This window comes from Saimiri boliviensis (genome assembly GCF_048565385.1).
Source record: "Saimiri boliviensis isolate mSaiBol1 chromosome 1 unlocalized genomic scaffold, mSaiBol1.pri SUPER_1_unloc_4, whole genome shotgun sequence".
Classification (NCBI taxonomy): domain Eukaryota; kingdom Metazoa; phylum Chordata; class Mammalia; order Primates; family Cebidae; genus Saimiri; species Saimiri boliviensis.
In genome coordinates this window covers 318,169-337,400 of record NW_027412487.1, presented here as the reverse complement: position 1 = coordinate 337,400, position 19,232 = coordinate 318,169, and the positions used below count along the sequence as shown (strand labels likewise).

The 19,232-nt window shown below is 41.1% G+C and overlaps 1 protein-coding gene across 3 annotated transcripts in view; it reads right to left on the bottom strand.

Annotated features, from left to right (window-relative positions):
• Positions 1-19,232, bottom strand: part of LOC101050040 (transport and Golgi organization protein 6 homolog) — a 151,224-nt gene that overhangs the window by 129,108 nt on the left and 2,884 nt on the right. Inside the window, exons 2-4 of one of the 3 annotated variants that reach the window (XM_074392471.1) lie at positions 6,200-6,250; positions 3,973-4,613; positions 902-1,018 (exon numbers count right to left, since the gene is read on the bottom strand). In XM_074392471.1, coding sequence (XP_074248572.1) covers positions 902-1,018; positions 3,973-4,613; positions 6,200-6,250 — 809 coding nt within the window. The remainder of the gene's footprint in view (positions 1-901; positions 1,019-3,972; positions 4,614-6,199; positions 6,251-19,232) is intronic. The other 2 variants (XM_074392472.1, XM_074392473.1) reach the window with 2 other exon arrangements.

Sequence of the window (19,232 nt, the reverse complement as noted above, 5' to 3'; positions counted from 1 at the left end):
AATTGCCATAAGTCTTAAAAAAAAGTGATCATAATACTCTTGGGAAAAGTGTCCATCATTCCATTAGGGAAAAGGTCTTTTTGCTGGGCATGGTGGCTCATGCATGCAATCCCTGCACTTTGGGAGGCAGAGGCAGGTGGATCAAGAGGTCAGGAGTTCGAGATCAGTCTGGCCAACATAGTAAAACCCCGTCTCTACTAAAAATACAAAAAATTAGCTAGGTGTGGTGGTGTGCACATGTAATCCCAGCTACTCGGGAGGCTAAGGCAGGAGAATCACGTGAACCTGGGAAGCGGAGGTTGCATTGAGCCGAGATTGCACCATTGCACTCCAGCTGGGCAACAGTGCAAGACTCCATCTCTTAAAAAAAAAAAAAAAAAAGAGAAGTCAGGTACAGTGGCTCATACCTACAATCCCAGCACTTTGGGAGGCCAAGGTGGGCTGATCATGAGGTCAGGAGTTCAAGACCAGCTTGACCAACATGGTGAAACCCCATCTCTACTAAAAAAAAAAAAAATACAAAAATTAGCTGGGCCTGGCGCTGCGCACCTGTAAGCCCAGCTACTCAGGAGGCTGAGGCAGGAGAATAACGTGAATCCAGAAGGTGAAGGTTGCAGTGAGCCGAGATCGAGCCACTGCACTCCAGTCTGGAAGACAGAGCAAGAATCCATCTCAAAAAAAAAAGAAAGAAAGAAAAAGAAAGAGAAAAGGTCTTTTAAATTATCCTAAGGGTCAGTATCATTTAGTTTTATAAGTATCGTTTTATGATCTAAAAGATGAAATAAGGCTCAACTAGATCATTAAATAGGGAGCTAAAGTTATCTAATTTTCCAGAAGAAGACAGCATACCACATACATTATTATTAATGAGTCACCCCCAAGAGTGCCCTGGACTGAGTACCTGGGGTGGTCCTCCTTGGAGGATAAGTAGTTCCCTGACTGCTAAGGGCTGATAGACTTGATCCAACATGTCTCTCAAGGCCACCCTGGATAGAGTTCTCTCCTCTTCAGTTAGAACCTAAAAGAAACATTTGGATTTAGTGGAATTCAAACCAGGCAGACAATAGAAAGTAATATTTTACAACACTGTACAGGGATACCTGTGAGAGGAGAGGAAGGCAGGCTTCTATCCTCTCTCAATTTCCTTCCATGTGGGGGAAGATGTTCTAAAACATTCCTGGGCCTCTCTCCATCTCACACTTCTGGGAAAGTTATGAGGCTGAACTCATTGCTGAGGGTGGTATAAACTCACTTACTGGCTGGTTTTGGCATGCATCTCTCAGCTCGTTCCTCTTCTGTCTTTTGAGAGTGACTGCACATTTTGTTCTGCTCTTTTGTGCTGGGTATTTTTCAGAGGCCTATCCCCTGCAGAAGGCACTGCAGTTTTCCAGTGCTCCTTAAAATGGGCTAGTAGTGAGAGTGTCTAATTCTGGAGAGCACTTTCAGAAAGAGCTGTCTCCTGCCAGGTGCGGTGGCTCATGCCTGTAATCCCAGCACTTTGGGAGGCTTAGGTGGATGGATCACCTGAGTTTGAGACTGGCCTGGCCAACACAGCAAAATCCCATCTCTATTAAAAACAGAAAAATTGGGGCCGGGTGCGGTGGCTCAAGCCTGTAATCCTAGCACTTTGGGAGGCCGAGGCAGGTGGATCACGAGGTCAAGAGATGAGACCATCCTGGTCAACATGGTGAAACCCCATCTCTACTAAAAATAAAAAAAATTAGCTGGGCATGGTGGTGCGTGCCTGTAATCCCAGCTACTCAGGAGGCTGAGGCAGGAGAATTGCCTGAACCCAGGAGGCGGAGGTTGCAATGAGCCGAGATCGCGCCATTGCACTCCAGCCTGGGTAACAAGAGCGAAACTCCATCTCAAAAAAAAAAAGAAAAGAAAAAAAAGAAAAATTAGCTGGGTGTGGTGGTGTGCACCTGTAATTCCAGCTACTCAGGACACTGAGGCATGAGAATTGCTTGAACCTGGGAGGCAGAGGTTACAGTGAGCCAAGATTGCACCACTATACTCCAGCCTGGGTGACAAAGCAAGACTTCATCTCATAAATAAATAAGCTGGGTGTGGTGGTGCATGCCTATAATCCCAGTTACTCAGGAGGCTGAGGCAGGAGTATCTTTGGAACCCAGGAGGCAGAGGTTGCAGTGAGCTGAGACTGTGCCACTGCACTCCAGCCTGGGCAACACAGCAAAGCTCCACCTCAAAAAATAGTAACAAATTTAAAAAAAAAAGAAAAATGTGTCTCCATCTATAAGCTGTATCCTCCAACCTTGCCTGTATGAGCAATAGAAATGAACATCTCTCTTACTCTTAACTATCTTTTAATTCATTTGGAACTTGGGCAGCAAAGAGGTATATGATTTTGGGGTACTCTTGAGCCTTAACAGTACAGTCCTCCTTGGTGATTACTGCTCAGTCAGTCAGGGTCCTACCCTTTACTGATTCACACACTGAGGTATAGGTGCAACTTACAACACAGATATTGATGGGAATTTGTTCAGCTTCATAAAGTACACCCAGTGTTGTTTCCCATCTGTCAACTCCTCCTGTCTTCCTACTTGGTTATCTCTGTGTCTCTTTTCATTTATCTCTCCTTCCTGAGATCTGGGAACAACTTAGCCTCAGTAACAGTAATAAGACCTGTCAACCGGGTCCCACTACCTCCGGAAAGTGCAAGCAGGAGGTGCTGCTAGAAGTGTCAATCATGCATAACCCTGCCGAAAAGAGGGGGCACTCTGCTCCTATCACATAAAGGCCCCAGGGAGCTCAGAATTTCATGCCAACATTTGGATGATAGTGGCTTTTAGGCAAATGTTTCTGAATGCAGGCAGAAGAGAGAAGAGAAAAGGAACAAGGACAAGGGTGACACAGGCAGGTGACAGAGAAACAAGAACATTGTGAAATCTGGCTGTGGAGGCTGGGGAATCACTGCGCATGGGAGCCGCACTGACCCTTGAGACATTTACATCTCAACAGCTTCTGCTGGCTAGTCCCTATGCTGATGCCAGTGGTCCTCTCATGGAGGAGTAGTGGTTCCTGCTATGTCATGCCAGTAAGTCTTATCTTCCCAATCAGTGTGTGAGTTATTTGAAGAAAAGGACCATGTCTTATGCTTCTATGATCTCCACAGCAACTCCTGTAGTCTGGATGCTCAACTGCTTACTTGACTAAGTGACAGCAAAAAATGGGCATATACCCCTAACACCTAATAATGGACATTGACAGAGTTATGCAGTGTACCAGGTGCTCTACATATGTTATCTCATTTAATCCTCCCATGCATTTAATGAGGGAGCCATGTTACTAACATTAGTAGTAATTATATGAGCACTACTAGAGATTGATTGGGCCAGAATTTGACACACATTATTCTTAATCCTTATGACCACTTTCCGAGGCAGGTATTATGATACATATTTTTTTTTTGAGACAGAGTTTCGCTCTTGTTGCCAAGGCTGGAGTGCAATAGCGCAATCTTGGCTCACTACAACCTCTGCCTCCCAGGTTCAAGCGATTCAGCCTCCCAAGTAGCTGGGATGCGCCACCACACCCAGCTAATTTTGTATTTTTAGTAGAGATGGTGTTTTTCCCTGTTGGCCAGGTGGTTTCAAACTCCCGATCTCAAGTGATCCACTTGCCCCAGCCTCCCAAAGTGCTGGGATTACAGATATGAGCTACCATGCCTGACCTGGTACACACTTTATAGAAGAAATAGATGTTCAAAGAAACAACCTGCAAAAGCTGTTTTCAAAAATGGCAAGGGACAGGTGAAATGGACTCTACAGGTGTACAAGGGACAAGCACCCAATAAATAAAACTTCCGCCCACCCCCAAAAGATTCATTTATCCATTGGACATGCTTTGGCATAACCAGTTCTGAAGAACTTAAGAGTTGTCTTTTATAACAGCTATCCATGAAAATATACACATATTCACATGCACACAATCTTTCTTTCTCAATTTTACCTCTTCTGCAGGTGTTAGTAGTTTGCTTTTGGTTGGGCAGAATCCCAGTTGGCACAGACCTGCTGCAATATCCCCAAAATGGTGGCAGAATATCAAGCTCCCCAGTGATGTGTGCTGAGCAACATTCAGAAGGGTCCTGCAGCTGGTGTAGAGTCTCCGAGTTGCATCAGGGGCAGCATCGAGACATACCACGTCTTGAACAACGGCACCAAACTCAGTTCTGTATCTCAATGGGACTCCAACACCAGGCATGAGATAGGGGCAGATGCCCAAGGTCACTACAAACTGCAAAACGAACTGGACAGTCTTCTGCTGTGAGATACTAAGTGCATCGGGGCTCAGGGCAGGAGCAACTTCCGGAGTCCTGGGGTTGGGTTTACCTGGATTGAAATTAGCTGCAAGGCGGATCATGGTTTCCTTTAAGCACAAAAGCAACAACAAGGTTTGAGAGGTAAAGCTCCAAGTGACATCTACAGAGTTTTGTGGCCACTCTGCCTTATCAGCAATTTGATCTCTTAGGAGTTTCAGTTTTTTCCACTGAGGATCCTTCAGAAACTTGTCCTCCAAAGCAAACAGGTTAGCTTTTAAAGTAGCCAACAAGACATCATGTTTTGTGACCTGTAGTGAACTTGAGCCTGATCCTATTGAAGAAAAAAAAAGAAAGAAAGGAAGGAGAGATTATACACATAGAAATCAAACTGTACTTCTCCCTGTGGAATGCCCTGCTTACTCCAGTTCCTCCTCAGTGGCCTGGCTCCACCATCACTGGCCCTGGAAAGCCTCCCCCAGGGGTACCACCCCAGCTTATGAAGAATTTAAGACCACATTTTCTGCTTTCCCACAGCACTTTGCATGTAATTGGAGTAGTGTCCTAACATGTTATACTTCATCTAGTTTGTTTCTATTCCTCACGTGTTTTGAGGGCAGAGACCAGGTCTTAATCATCTCACTGGGCTTAAATTGTAGCCAGAACAGAAATTTAGAAGCTGTTTTACCATAAAACATTCATTCAGTCTAGCTGTTCTAGATGCTGGGGATAAAGTACTGAACAGAGGGCTGGACACAGTGGCTCACGCCTATAATCCCAGCACTTTGGGAGGCTGAGGTGGGCAGATCACGAGGTCAGGAGTTCAAGACCAGCCTAGCCAACATGGTGAAACCCTGTCTCTACTAAAAATACAACAAAATTAGCTAGGCATGGTGGCATGCACCTGTAATCCCAGCTACTCAGGAGGCTGAGGCAGGAGAATTGCTTGAACCCACGAGGCAGATGTCACAGTGAGGTGAGATCGTACCATTGCACACCAGCCTGCACAACAGAGCAAGACTCTGTCTTGAGGGGAAAAAAAAAAAGCACCAAATAGAACAAAGGCTCTGGCCAGGCATGGTAGCTCATGCGGGTAATCTCAGCACTTTGGGAGGTCAAGGTGGGATGGTTGCTTGAGCCCAGGAGTTCAACAACAGCCTGGGCAACATAGTGAGACCCTGTATCTAAAAAACTTAAAAGAATCAGCTGGGTATGGTGGTACGTGCTTGTAGTCCCAGCTACTCAGGAGGCTGGTGGGAGATTGCTTGAGCCCAGGAAGTCAAGGCTGCAGTAAGCTGAGACTGTGCCACTGCATTCCAGCCTGGGTGACAGAGCAAGACTCAATCTTGAAAACTAAAAACAATAACAACAAAAAAACAGAACAAGGGCTCTTTCCTTGTGGAACTTATGTTCCAGTGAGAAAGATCAGAAAATATGGTAACAGGGCTCAAACAGATTCGTTTAACCACTTCATTTCCCCCCAGAATACGTATTTTCAACAGATATCTGTTTCCTATGGAGTATGTTCTCGGACCACATGGTATTAAGACAGAAAGTATTAACAAAACATCCAAAAAGCCTCAAATGTTTGGAAATTAAATAATGTACTTCTAAATAATCTATGGTCAAAAAAGAAATTATAAGATTTCAAACTGAATGCTAATGAAAAACATCAAAATTTGTTTGATATAAGTCAAGCAATGCTTTGAGAGAAATTTATAGCTGGAAAGCTTATATCGGAAAAGTAAAAAGGACCAGGCACTGTGGCTAACACCTGCAGTCCCAGTACTTTGGGAGGCCAAAGCAGGAGGATCGCTTGAGCCCAGGAGTTTGAGATCAGCCTGGACAGTGCAGGGAGACTAAGTATCTAAAAACATTTAAAAAAAAAAAAAAAATTTAGCCAGGTGTAGTGGCACACACCTGTGGTCAGGGGCTGAGGTAGAAGGACTGCTTGAGCCTGGAACACAGAAGCTGCAATTAAAGAAAAGAAAGAGCCGGGCGCGGTGGCTCAAGCCTGTAATCCCAGCACTTTGGGAGGCCGAGGCGGGTGGATCACGAGGTCAACAGATCGAGACCATCCTGGTCAACACGGTGAAACCCCGTCTCTACTAAAAATACAAAAAATTAGCTGGGCATGGTGGCGCGTGCCTATAATCCCAGCTACTCAGGAGGCTGAGGCAGGAGAATTGCCTGAACTCAGGAGGCGGAGGTTGCGGTGAGCCGAGATCGCGCCATTGCACTCCAGCCTGGGTAACAAGAGCAAAACTCCATCTCAAAAAAAAAAAAAAAAAAAAAAGAAAAGAAAGAAGGATTGAAGCGTAACAGAGAAATTAATAAACATTATGCCAAAAATCAAACAATATATATGAAATGAAAATATTCCTTGAAAAATAGAAGTTATCAAAACTGTCACAACACAGAATAGAAAATCTAAATAGCTCTCTATATGTATTAGATAAATTTGTTATCTAAAAATCTTCTGAAAGGCATGGTGGCTCACGCCTCTAATCCCAGCACTTTGGGAGGCTGAAGTGGGCAGATCACTTAAAGTCAGGAGTTTGAGACCAGCATGGCCAAAATAGTGAAAGGGAATTTCTACTAAAGAACAAAAACTAGTCAGGTGTGGTGCCAGGTGCCTGTAATCCCAGCTACTAGGGAGGCTGAGGCAGGAGAATTGCTTGAACCTGGGAAGCAGAGGTTGCAGTGAGCCGAGCTTGCACCACTGCCCTCCAGCCTGGGCAACAGAGAGAGGCTCCGTCTCAAAAAAAAAAAAAAAAAATCTTCCAAGAGATAAAATTTCAGGCCTAGAAGGTTTCACTGGTGAATCATTTAAGGAAGACATAACATCAATGTTACACACACTCTTTCAGAAAATAAAGGAGGCAGACTATTTCTCAATTTATTTTGAGAGTTCAGCAGAACCCTGATCCCAAAACCTGACCCTAATAAAATCACAAAAGAGAAAATTACTGATCAACATCCTTCATTAATCTAAACTTAAAATCTAAACTTAAAAAACAGTACACATAGCAAACACGCATATGAAACGATGCCGAATATCATGTCATTAGAGAAACGCAAATTAAAACAACAGCCAGATACCACTATATATACCTATTAGAATGGCCACAATCCAGGACATTGACAACATTAAATGCTAGCAAGGATGTGGAGCAACAGGAACTCTCATTCACTGCTGGTGGGAATGCAAAATAGTACAGCCACTTTGGAAGATAGTTTGGCAGTTTCTTACAAAACTAAACATACGATCCACCAATGGTGCTCCGGGGTATTTATCCAAATGAGTTGAAATCTTATGTCCACACAAAAAAAACTGCATAGGTATGTTTATAGTACCTATGCCAAAAAACTGGAAGCAATCAAGATAATCTTCAAAAGGTAAAAGGATTACTTTATTTATTTTTGTTTTTGTTTTTGAGACGGAGTTTTGCTCTTGTTACCCAGGCTGGAGTGCAATGGCGTGATCTCGGCTCACTGCAACCTCCGCCTCCTGGGTTCAGGCAATTCTCCTGCCTCAGCCTCCTGAGTAGCTGGGATTACAGGCGTGCGCCACCATGCCCAGCTAATGTTTTGCATTTTTAGTAGAGACAGGGTTTCACCATGTTGACCAGGATGGTCTCGATCTCTTGACCTTGTGATCCACCCGCCTCGGCCTCCCAACGTGCTGGGATTACAGGCGAGAGCCACCGTGCCCGGCTGGTAAAAGGATTACTTTAGAAAGTAAAAGAAAAAGAATAAATTGTGCTACATTCAGATAATGGAATATTAATCAGTGATAAAAAGAAATTAGCTATCAAGCCACAAAAGACATTGAGGAATGCTAAATGCATACTGCTAAGTGAAAGAAGCCAGTCTGAAAGAGTTATATTCTGTGTAATTCCAACTACATGACATTCTGGAGGAGGGAAAACTATAGAGACAGTAAAAAGATCAGGAGTAAACAAGAGATCAGGGATGAGGGAGGAGCATGGGGTTTTTAGGAAGGTGAATCTATCCTGTATGAAACTATAATGGTGGATATGACATTATGTATTTGTCAAAATTCATAAAATTATATAAAACAGTAAACTCTAATATAAACTATGAACTTCAGTTAATAACAATGTATCAATATTGGTTTATCAGTTGTAACAAATGTACCACACTAATGCAAGATGTTAATAATAGGGGAAACTAGGTTTAGGGTAGGGAAGAGAGTACTTGGGAACTCTCTGTACTTTCTGCCCAAATTTTCTATAAACCAAAAGCTGTTATAAAAAATTGAATCACCAGGCATGGTGGCTCACACCTATAATCCTAGCACTTTGGGAGGCTGAGGCAGGTGGATCACCTGAGGTCAGGAGTTTGAGACTAGCCTGGCCAACAGAGTGAAACCCCATCTCTACTGAAAATACAAAAAATTAGCTGGGTATGGTGGCGGGCACCAGTAATACCAGCTACTAAGCAGGCTGAGGAAGGAGAATCACTTGAACCAGGGAGGCGGAGGTTGCAGTGAGCTGAGATTGCACCATTGCACTCCAGCCTGGGCAACAAGAGCGAAACTCCATCTCAAAATCGGTGAAATGAAAATCTCTGTCACTGAAATAGGGCAAAAGCAGCAAAAAAGGACATACAAGAGCAAGAGCCAGGCATGGTGGCTCATGCTTGTAATCCCAGCACTCTGGGAGGCTGAGGGAGGTGAACCACCTGAGGTTAGGAGTTCGAGACCAGCGTGGCCAACATGGTGAAACCCTGTCTCTACTAAAAATACAAAAATTAGCCTGGCATGATGGCATGCGCCTGTAATCCCAGCTACTCAGGAGGCTGAGGCAAGAGAATTGCTTGAACCTGGGAGGCAGAGGTTACAGTGAGGTGAGATTGTGCCACTGCACTTCAGCCTGGGTGACAGAGCAAGACTCCATCTCAGAAAACAAAAATTAAAATTAAAAAAATACATACAAGAGCAGAAAGGAAGAAGCAAAATTGTTTCTATTCACAGATGGCATCATTGTTTATGTAAAAAGCCCTAAAGACTCTATAAAACAACTACTAGAACTAATAAATAAATTTAGCAAGTTCACAGAATACAAGAAATAAAACAAAACAAATTCCAATAAGTTTTATTTTATATTTGCAGCAAAAATGAGAAAATGAAATTTAATTTTTTGAAACTGAGTCTCATTTTGTCACCCAGGCTAGAGTGCAGTGGCACAATCTCGGCTCACTGCAGCCTCTGCCTCCCAGATTCAAAAGATTCTCCTACCTCAGCCTCCCAAGTAGCTGAGACTGCAGACACCTGACACCATGCCTGGCTAATTTTTTTGTATTTTTAGTAGAGATGGGGTTTCACCATGTTGGCAAGGCTGGTCTCAAACTCCTGACCTCAGATGATTCGCCTGCCTAGGCCTCCCAAAGTGCTGGAATTATAGGCATGAGCCACTACATCTGGCCGAAATAGAAAACTCTTTTTACAGGCATGGGCCACTACGCTCAGTTGAGAAAAGACTTTAAAGACCCAAATAAAGAAGAGATATACCACATTCATAGATTAGAAGACTGAATCTTAAGATGGCAATTGTCGGCCAGGAGTGGTGGCTCACACCTGCAATCCCAGCATTTTGGGAGGCTGAGGCAAGTGGATTACCTGAGATCAGGAGATTGAGACCAGTCTGACCAACATGGTGAAACCCCAACTCTAACAAAAATACAAAAAAATTAGCCAGGCATGGTGGTGGCCACCTGCAACCCCAGCTACTTTAGAGGCTGAGGCAGGAGAATCACTTGAACCTGGGAAACAGAGGTTGGGGTAAACAGAGATCACGCCATTGCACTCCAGCCTGAGTGACACAGCCAGACTGTCTCAAAAAAAAAAAAAAAAGATGGCAAGCGTCCACAAACTGATCTATAAAGTCAATGCAATTACAATAAGAATCTCATCAGACCTTTTTGCAGAAATTGATAAACTGATTAAAAAATTTATATAGAAACCTCTAAGACCCAGAATAGTCAAGAACAATGCTAGAGAACTTATACTACCCAGCTTACTATAGAACTACAGTAATTAAAGACAATGTGATACTGGCATAAGGACTGTTAGTCTGACTGATAAAACACAATTGAGAATCCAGAAACAGTACCACACTTATATGACTATTTGATCTTCAACAAAGATATGAAATCAATACAATAGGGAAAGAAAATACCTTTACCAAAAGAGGTTGGAACAACTGGATATCCATATGGAAAAAAAATAAAATAAACCTTGACCCTTAATTCATGCCATACACCAGAATTAACTCAAAATAGACCATAAATACAAAATCTAACTATAAAACTTCTAGAAGAAAACATAGAAGAAAGTCTTTTATGATCCTAGACAGACAACGATTTGTATTTTGTTTTGTTTTTGGTTTCTTCTTTTCTTTTTTTCCAACAGGGTCTTGCTCTGTCACCCAGTCTGGAATGCAGTGGCCTGACTGCAGCTCACTGTAGGACCTCCCACCTTCAAGTGATCCTCCTGCCTCAGCTCCCAAAAAGCTGGGACTACAGTTGTGTGCCATCATATTTGACTAATTATTTATAGAGTTGGGGTCTCACTATGTTGCCCAGGCTGGTCTTGAACTCCTGTGCTCAAGCAGTCCTCCCACCTCTGCCTCTTAAAGTGCTGGGATTACAGGTGTGAGCCACTGTGTCCAGTCAGAATTCTTATAACATAAAAAGCATGAGCCAAAAAGGAAAAAACTAGACTTCATCAAAATTTAAAACTTCTTTTCAAAATATACAGTTCTAAAAATGAAAAGGCAAGCCACTGATTGGGAGAAAATGTTTGCAGTACATATATATGACAAACGCATTGATCCAGAATGTATGAAGAACACTTTACAGCTCAATAAGATAAACCAATTTAAAAAATGGACAATTGGCTGGGCGTGGTAGCTCATGCCTGTAATCCAAGCACTTTGGAGGCCAAGGCGGGCGGATCACCTGAGGTTGGTGGTTCAAGACCAGCCTGACCAACATGGTGAAACCCTGTCTTAAAAAATAAAAAAGGACAACTATTTAGATATCTCAAAAAAGAAGATATTCAAATGACTAACTACATATGAAAAGATGCTCAATATCATTAGTTATCAGGGAAATGCAAATTAAAACCACAATGAGATACCACTATACACACCAGAATGGCTAAAATTCACAGAGATTGATACTACCAAATGACGTGAAGCAACTAGAATGCTCATACATTGTTAGCAGAAGTATGACATGATCAAGGCACAGTTGGTCAGGCAGTTTCTGAGAAAACCATACACAGACCCTATAATCCAGCAATTCCACTCTAACATACTTGCCTAAGAAAAACTAATACACAATACACACGTTCATAACAAAGACTTGTACAAGAGTGTTCATAACAGCACTATTCATAGTAGCCCTAAACTGGAAATAGCCCACATAGCCAACAAGATGTTTCTTGTTTATATTGAGTTCTAGAATAGGCAAAACTAATCTATGGGGAAAAAACCCAGAACCAGTTGTCTCTAGGGGAGCAGGAGTGGGAAATGACTGAAACAGCAGAAACGAACTTTCTGGGATAATAGTAATGATGCATATCTTTTTTTTTTTCCCCCTTTTCTCACCTGGACGTAATAATATGTATCTTGACAGGGGTTTCAATTACAAAAGCACATACTTTTTTTTTTTCTTTTCTTTTTTAGAGACAGAGTCTCACTCTGTCACCTATGCTGTAGTGTAGTGGCATGATCTCAGATCACTGCAACCCCTGCCTCGTGGGTTCAAGGGATTCTCATGCCTCAGCCAAGTACATGCATTTTTTTTTTTTTTTTGAGACGGAGTTTCGCTCTTGTTACCCAGGCTAGAGTGCAATGGCGCGATCTCGGCTCACCGCAACCTCCGCCTCCTGGGTTCAGGCAATTCTCCCGCTTCAGCCTCCTGAGTAGCTGGGATTACAGGCACGCACCACCATGCCCAGCTAATTTTTTGTATTTTTAGTAGAGACGGGGTTTCACGATATTGACCAGGATGGTCTCGATCTCTTGACCTCGTGATCCACCCGCCTCGGCCTCCCAAAGTGCTGGGATTACAGGCTTGAGCCACCGCGCCCGGCCGTACATGCATTTTTAAAACTCGCTGAATGATATATGTATTCTCTGTGCATTTCATCGTATATAAATTTTACCTGAAACAAATGAACAAACTACAAAAAAATCCAAATAAATATTAAACTCTAGTTAATGTTATAATTCTAAAGTGTTTAGGGATAAAATGTAATGATATCTGCAACTTACCTTGAATGCATCAAAAAAAAAAAAAAAGAGAAAACATGAATTGATGGATAGATGGATAGAAATGTGATAAAGCAAATATACAAAAATGTTAATTATGGAATCTAAACAATGTGTATAAGGGTGTCTGCCATATAATTCTTTCAACTTTTCTTTTTTTCTTTTTCTTTTTGAGATGAGAGTCTCGCTCTGTCACCCAGGCTGGAATGCAGTGACGCAATCACAACTCACTGTACCTTTGACTTCCTGGGATCAAGCAATCCTCCCATCTCAGTCTCTCAAGTAGGTGGGACCACAGGCACATAACCACCCCATTTGACTAACTTTTTCATCTTTTGCAGAGATGCGGGGGTCTCACTATGTTGCCCAGGTTGGTCTTGACCTCCTGGGCTCAAGCAATCTTCCCACCTTAGCCTTCCCAAAGTTTTGGGATTACAGGCATGAGCCACTGCACCTGGCTATCAACTCTTCTATTTGTTTAGAAAACATAATAAAAAATTGAAAATATATATGGACATGCAGCCAGATCAAATAAACTAAAAAAATTATTTTTGAAAATATAAATAGAAGCAACAGACCTCAAATCTAAAGTTAATATGTCTTCTAAGAAACAAATTAGAAGGAATCAAAATGTAATTAATAACTATTTCCAACACTGAATGATTTATAACAGTGTAAAAGTAGAAATGCATGTCCAATAACATATGTTTGTTGAGTAAATTATGGTCTAATTGTATCTAACATACTATATTTATGTGAAGTACTTATTTTATTTATTGTTTATTGTTTTTCTATCAACTAGAATCAAAGCACCTTGAAAACAAGGACATTAATTTGTTTTGTTCACTGCTGCATTCTCTTTGCCTGGAACAAAGTCTGACAAGTAAAAGCTGTTTAATAAATTGTTGTTGAATGAATAAATAATGGAATATTTTCTAGCTATTAAATGATGTTGAACATTATTTAATGGCATGTTTATAATACATTCTAATGTGAAGAAAGAGTATAAAACACTACATGAGCAAAAGATACAGTTTACAGAAAAAGAAATGCAAATGGCCCTTAAACATGAACATATGATCAATCTTGCTCATAACAAGAGAAAAGTAAATTAAAACTATACTGAAATATCGCTTTCCATCTATCAAACTGGCTAAAATCCAAAAGTTTTATAACACATTCTGTAGCAAGTCTGTGAGGAAACACACACTCTCGTACATTGTTGGTAGGAACTAAAACAGTACATCCCCAAGAAGATAAATTTGGCAATATCTAGCAAAATTACATAGGCATTTCCCTTTGGCCCAGCAATCTCACTTTTAGGAATCTATCCTATAGATACACAGGCAAAAAATGCACAATGATATATTTACAAGCCTATTCATTGTAGTACTTCTTAAATTAGCAAAAGAAAACATTGTAGTACTTCTTAAATTAGCAATTTGAAAACAATGCAAATGTCCACTAGTAGAGAACTCGTTGAATAAACTATGCAGCTATAAAAGAGTGAAAGGAAGATTTATAATGATCTCTAAGTTATAAATTACAAGTTATAAGATTTATAACTGTATAACAATCTCTAAGACATTAAGTTAAAAAAGTAAAATGTGGCCAGGCACAGTGGTTCACACCTGTAATCCCAGCACTTTGGGAGGCCGAGGCAGGCAGATCACCTGCAGTCAGAAGTTTCAGACCAGCTTGACCAACATGGATAAACCCCATCTCTACTAAAAATACAATATTAGTTGGGTGTGGTGGCACATGCCTGTAATCCCAGCTACTCAGGAGGCTGAGGCAGGAGAATAGCTTGAAACTCCAGGTGGGGGAGTTTGTGGTGAGCTGAGATCACACCAGTGCACTCCAGCCTGGGCAACAAGAGTGAAACTCCATCTCACAAAAAAAAAAAAGCATATGCAGAAAAAACTATATATAGTATGCTACCTTTTGTGTAAAAATAGGAATAAATATGAAACCATGTATTACTTGCATATCTTTTCAAAAAAGAAGCGATGAAAGAATAAATTAAAACTAACTAAAATAAGTCATCTACAGACAGAGGGAGACAGCAGGAGAGGAAACATGGATAACTCTATCTAATTTTATTAGTTTTAGAACCCAACAGCTGTTTTTCATAGTTAAAAAAATTAAATCAAAAGGAAAATGCAAAACAATTATTAAAATAAAAAACAAACAAATGAACCAATGAACCAAATTCTGTGGTCTATGCCAAAGGTCATCAAACTATGATCTGCAGTCTAAATCTGGTGCAGCAACTGTTTTCATGAATAGGGTTTCACTGGAATACAGTTATGCCCATTTACATACAGTCTATGGCTGCTTTTGAGATACAGTGGCAGAGTTAAGTAGTTACAACGGAGACCATATGGACTGCAAAGCTCAAAATATTTACTATCTAGTCCTTCAGAGAAAAAGTTTACTGACTCCTACTCTATATTAAGTTAGCAGCATAACCACACAGAAAATTATTTTAAGAGACATGAAATATAGGATTTTGTATATCCTGAGAACAAAAAGCAACCAAACAAAAACCCCTTTAACAGTGGGTTTGTAGTGGTAATGTTGGATTTGTTCTTTGACAATATTATATAAGTATGTACTGTGTGATTATATATTTTATATGATGTGTGATTACATATTTATGTATGGCTATATATATGTACATACATAAGTAAATACATTAATTTCATCAGGAAGCAATATTCTCAGATAAAAGAAATACAGGCTGGGCACCGTGGATCATGCCTGTAATCCCATCACTTTGGGAGGCCAAGGCAGCTGGATCACATGAGATCAGGAGTTCAAGACCAGCCTGACCAACATGGTAAAACCCCATCTCTAAAAAAAACCAAAAAAATTACAAATATATAAAATATAGGATAAAAGAATTGCTAGGTAGACAAATATGTGATAAAGCAATTATAGTAAAATTGTTAACTGTAGAATGAAGGTCATGGTACCTTCACTGTAAAAGCTTTTCAACTTTTCTGTAAGCTTCATAATTTCTTTTTTTTTTTTTAGACAGTCTCACACTGTTGCCTCGGCTGGAGTGCAATGGCACAATCTTGGCTCACTGCAACCTCCGCCTCCAGGGTTCAAGTGATTCTCCTGCCTCAGCCTTCTGAGTAGCTGCGATTATAGGTGCCTGCCGCCAAGCCCAGCTAATTTTTTATATTTTTAGTAGGGACGGGATTTCACTATGTTGGCAAGGCTGTTCTCAAACTCCTGACCTCGTGATCTGCCTGCACTGGCCTACCATAGTGCTGGGATTACAGGTGTGAGTCACAGTGCCCAGCCTGCTTCATAATTTCAAATTTTCATAATGAAGTGTTAGAAAAAATTTATAAAATGAAAAAACTCATAATATTTCACTTCAATTGGAAATACTGGTAAGAACTCCAGACTTATTTTCATCTTCTAAAAACCCACATATTTCCTAGCTCTAATCCTTCAAAAAGTCTGAAAGCAATGACAATTTCTTTTTCCTTTTCTTCTTCTTTTTTTTGAGACAGGGTCTCACTCTGTCATCCAGGCTGGAGTGTAGTGGTATAACCATAGTTCACTGCAGCCTCAAACTCCTGGGCTCAGCTGATCCTCCTGTCAGCCTCCCAAGTAGCAGGGACCAACAGCATGTGGCACCATGCCCAGCTAATTTCTGTATGTTTGGTAGAGACAGTGTTTTACTATGTAGCCCAGGCAGGTCTTGAACTCTTGAGCTCAAACAATCAGCTCACTTCAGCCTCCCAAAGTGCTGGGATTACAGGTGTGAGCCACCACACCCAGCCAATGATAATTTCTTTTCTTTTTTTTTTTTTTTTTTTTGAGATGGGGTCTCACTCTGTCACCCAGGCTGGAGTGCAGTGGCACAGTCTTGGCTCACTGAAACCTCAGCCTCCGGAGCTCAAGCAATTCTCCTGCCTCAGACTCCAGAGTACCTGGGATTATGGGTGTGTGTCACCTGGCCTAGCTAATCTTTGTATTTTTAGCAGAGATGGGGTTTCACCATATTGACCAAGCTGGTCTTGAACTCCTGATCTCAAGTAATCCACCCACCTCGGCCTCCCAAAGTGCTGGGATTATAGGTGTGAGCCACTGCACCCAGCCAATAATTTCAATAGCAACGAATATTCTGTGTCCACATTGTGATTTCTGAATGTCACTTCTCCTAAGAGAGAGTTATTTTCAAAAATGGGGCAGGAAATACATAAGATGAACCTGAGATATCTTCTGTTTGAGAGCAAGGAGGTGATCAAAGATTACCATGGTCATGTCAGAAAGTCCAAGAGCCAATCTGAAATGGTTCCCACTGGCCAAAAATGGGAAATTTGATCATTAAGAACAAGGAATACAATAATTGAAACATCAAATACATAAAATGTATGATTCATAATACAACAAAAAAGATCATTTCATTGGCTACCTTTGGAGGTTGCTAAGACACTAATTTATTATTCTGAAAACTGGTCAATAAAGGAACAGAATGATTCTAACTATATTAAAATATATTCATGTTTATATACAGAGAAAAGGGTCTCAAAGTTTTAATACCTCGAGGTTTTATTCATGATGATCTCTGGGTGGTAGGGTTAAGGTGGGATTTTTCTTTTTACCTAATTATAGTTTTAATTTTTTTTTTACAATAAATATGTATTATCTCTGCACTAAAAGTTATTTTAGGGTTATAAAACAGTATGTGGCATATGAGATCATTTTTGTAAAAAGGAAAAATAATGTTTTCTGAATTGCTAGTAGTGATACCCTCTGGGTAGTGAGATTAAGGTAATTTTAATTTTCTTCTTTTGGTTTCTCTACGTTTAAAAAATCTTTGCTATAGTAAACATTAACTGCTTCTATTTTTAAAAAAAAAGGAAAAAGGAAAGCTGGCACAGTGACATGCCTGTAGTTGGGAGGCTGAGGTAGAAGCATCACCTGAGCCCAGAAGTGAGGCTGTAGTGTACTATGATCATGTCTATGAATAGCCACTGTACTCCAGGCTGGACAGCATAGGTGACCCTGTCTCTATTTAAGAAGGAGAGAGAAACAGAGAGACAGAGAGAGAAACAATAATATCCTTTAAAAATAATGAGAACATTTGAATGACACCTTAAAAACAAAAACAAACAAACAAAATAATAAAAATAATGAGAACAGAAAAGTAAGAAATCTGCAATATTCTAGGACTTTCCAGCGCAAGTGTTCTGGCCCACTGGCATGCATATCTGGTTCCTTTGGCTAATGTATACCTCAAATGGAAATGAGTGTTACTTCCCTCTTGTTGCGACCAACCATTAAGATCACTAACCAACCTCTAAATGACTTCCGGTGACGTAAGATCTTTGAACCCAAACATGGAACACAAAGAAAGTGATCTAAAACAAAAGCTATTAGTGAAGTTTTACAGGAGCCTCTTTAATGAAGTAGTCTACTCTGCCCTCTACTGGTGATGAAAATAACATCTACTTGGAAATGGAGACATTTCCATAAAGCAGCAAGTCTCAGTAGGCTATGGAGACCTGGCTTGCCAAGGGATTCCCAAGACCCTCTCAGGGGGTCTGCAAGGTCAAAGCCATTTCATAATGATACTAAGTCATGATGTGCCTTTACATTCTCAAGAGTGTACTGAGTATGAAAGATGTATTGTTATGAGTTCTGATTTTATATTGCAACAAACTTTTAAGATATTACCTCTTGCCTGGCGTGATGGCTCATGCCTGTAATCCCAGCACTTTGGGAGGCCGAGGCGGGCAGATCACCTGAGGTCGAGAGTTCAACATGGAGAACACTATCGCTACTAAAAAATGCAAAATAAACCGAGCATGGTGGCACATGCCTATAATTCCAGCTACTCAGGAGGCTGAGGCAGGAGAATCATTTGAATCTGGGAGAAGGAGGTTGTGGTAAGCCAAGATGGCACCATTACACTCCAGCCTGGGCAACAAGAGTGAAACTCTGTCTCAAAAAAAAAAAAAAAACCACCTCTTGTTGAATTCCTCTTCACTTTTTTCCCCCACACAATTCACACAGAAATTATCTTGTTAAGTTTTAGAACTGTACAAAAGGATAGAGATAATTATCTGAAAAGGTGATTGAACTTTCCTTCCTTTCCAACTACATATCTATGTGAGTCTAGGTTTTCTTCATGTACTTCAGTCAAAACCACCTATCATGACAGACTGGAGAAGCAGATACGAAAATCCAGCTGACTTCTCACTTGGGTATGGTGCCTCAAGTCTGTAATCCTAGCACTTTGGGAGGCTGAGGTGGGCAGATCACCTGAGGTCAGGAGTTTGAGACAGCCTGGCCAACATGGTAAAAGGGAGGCTGAGGCATGAGAACTGCTTGAATCTGGGAGGTGGGGGTTCCAGTGACTCAAGATCACGCCACTGCACTCCAGCCTGGGTGACAGAGTGAGACTCTGTCTCAAAAACAAAACAAAACAAAACAGGGTCTTACTCTGTCACCCAGGCTGGAGTGCACTAGTATAACCATGGCTCACTGCAGTCTAGACCTGGACCTCCGGGCTCAAGCAATCCTCCCATCTCAGCCTCCCCAGTAGCTGGAACCACAGGTGTGTAGTACAATGCCTGGCCAATTGTTTTTATTTTTTGTAGAAACAGAGTTTCACTATGTTG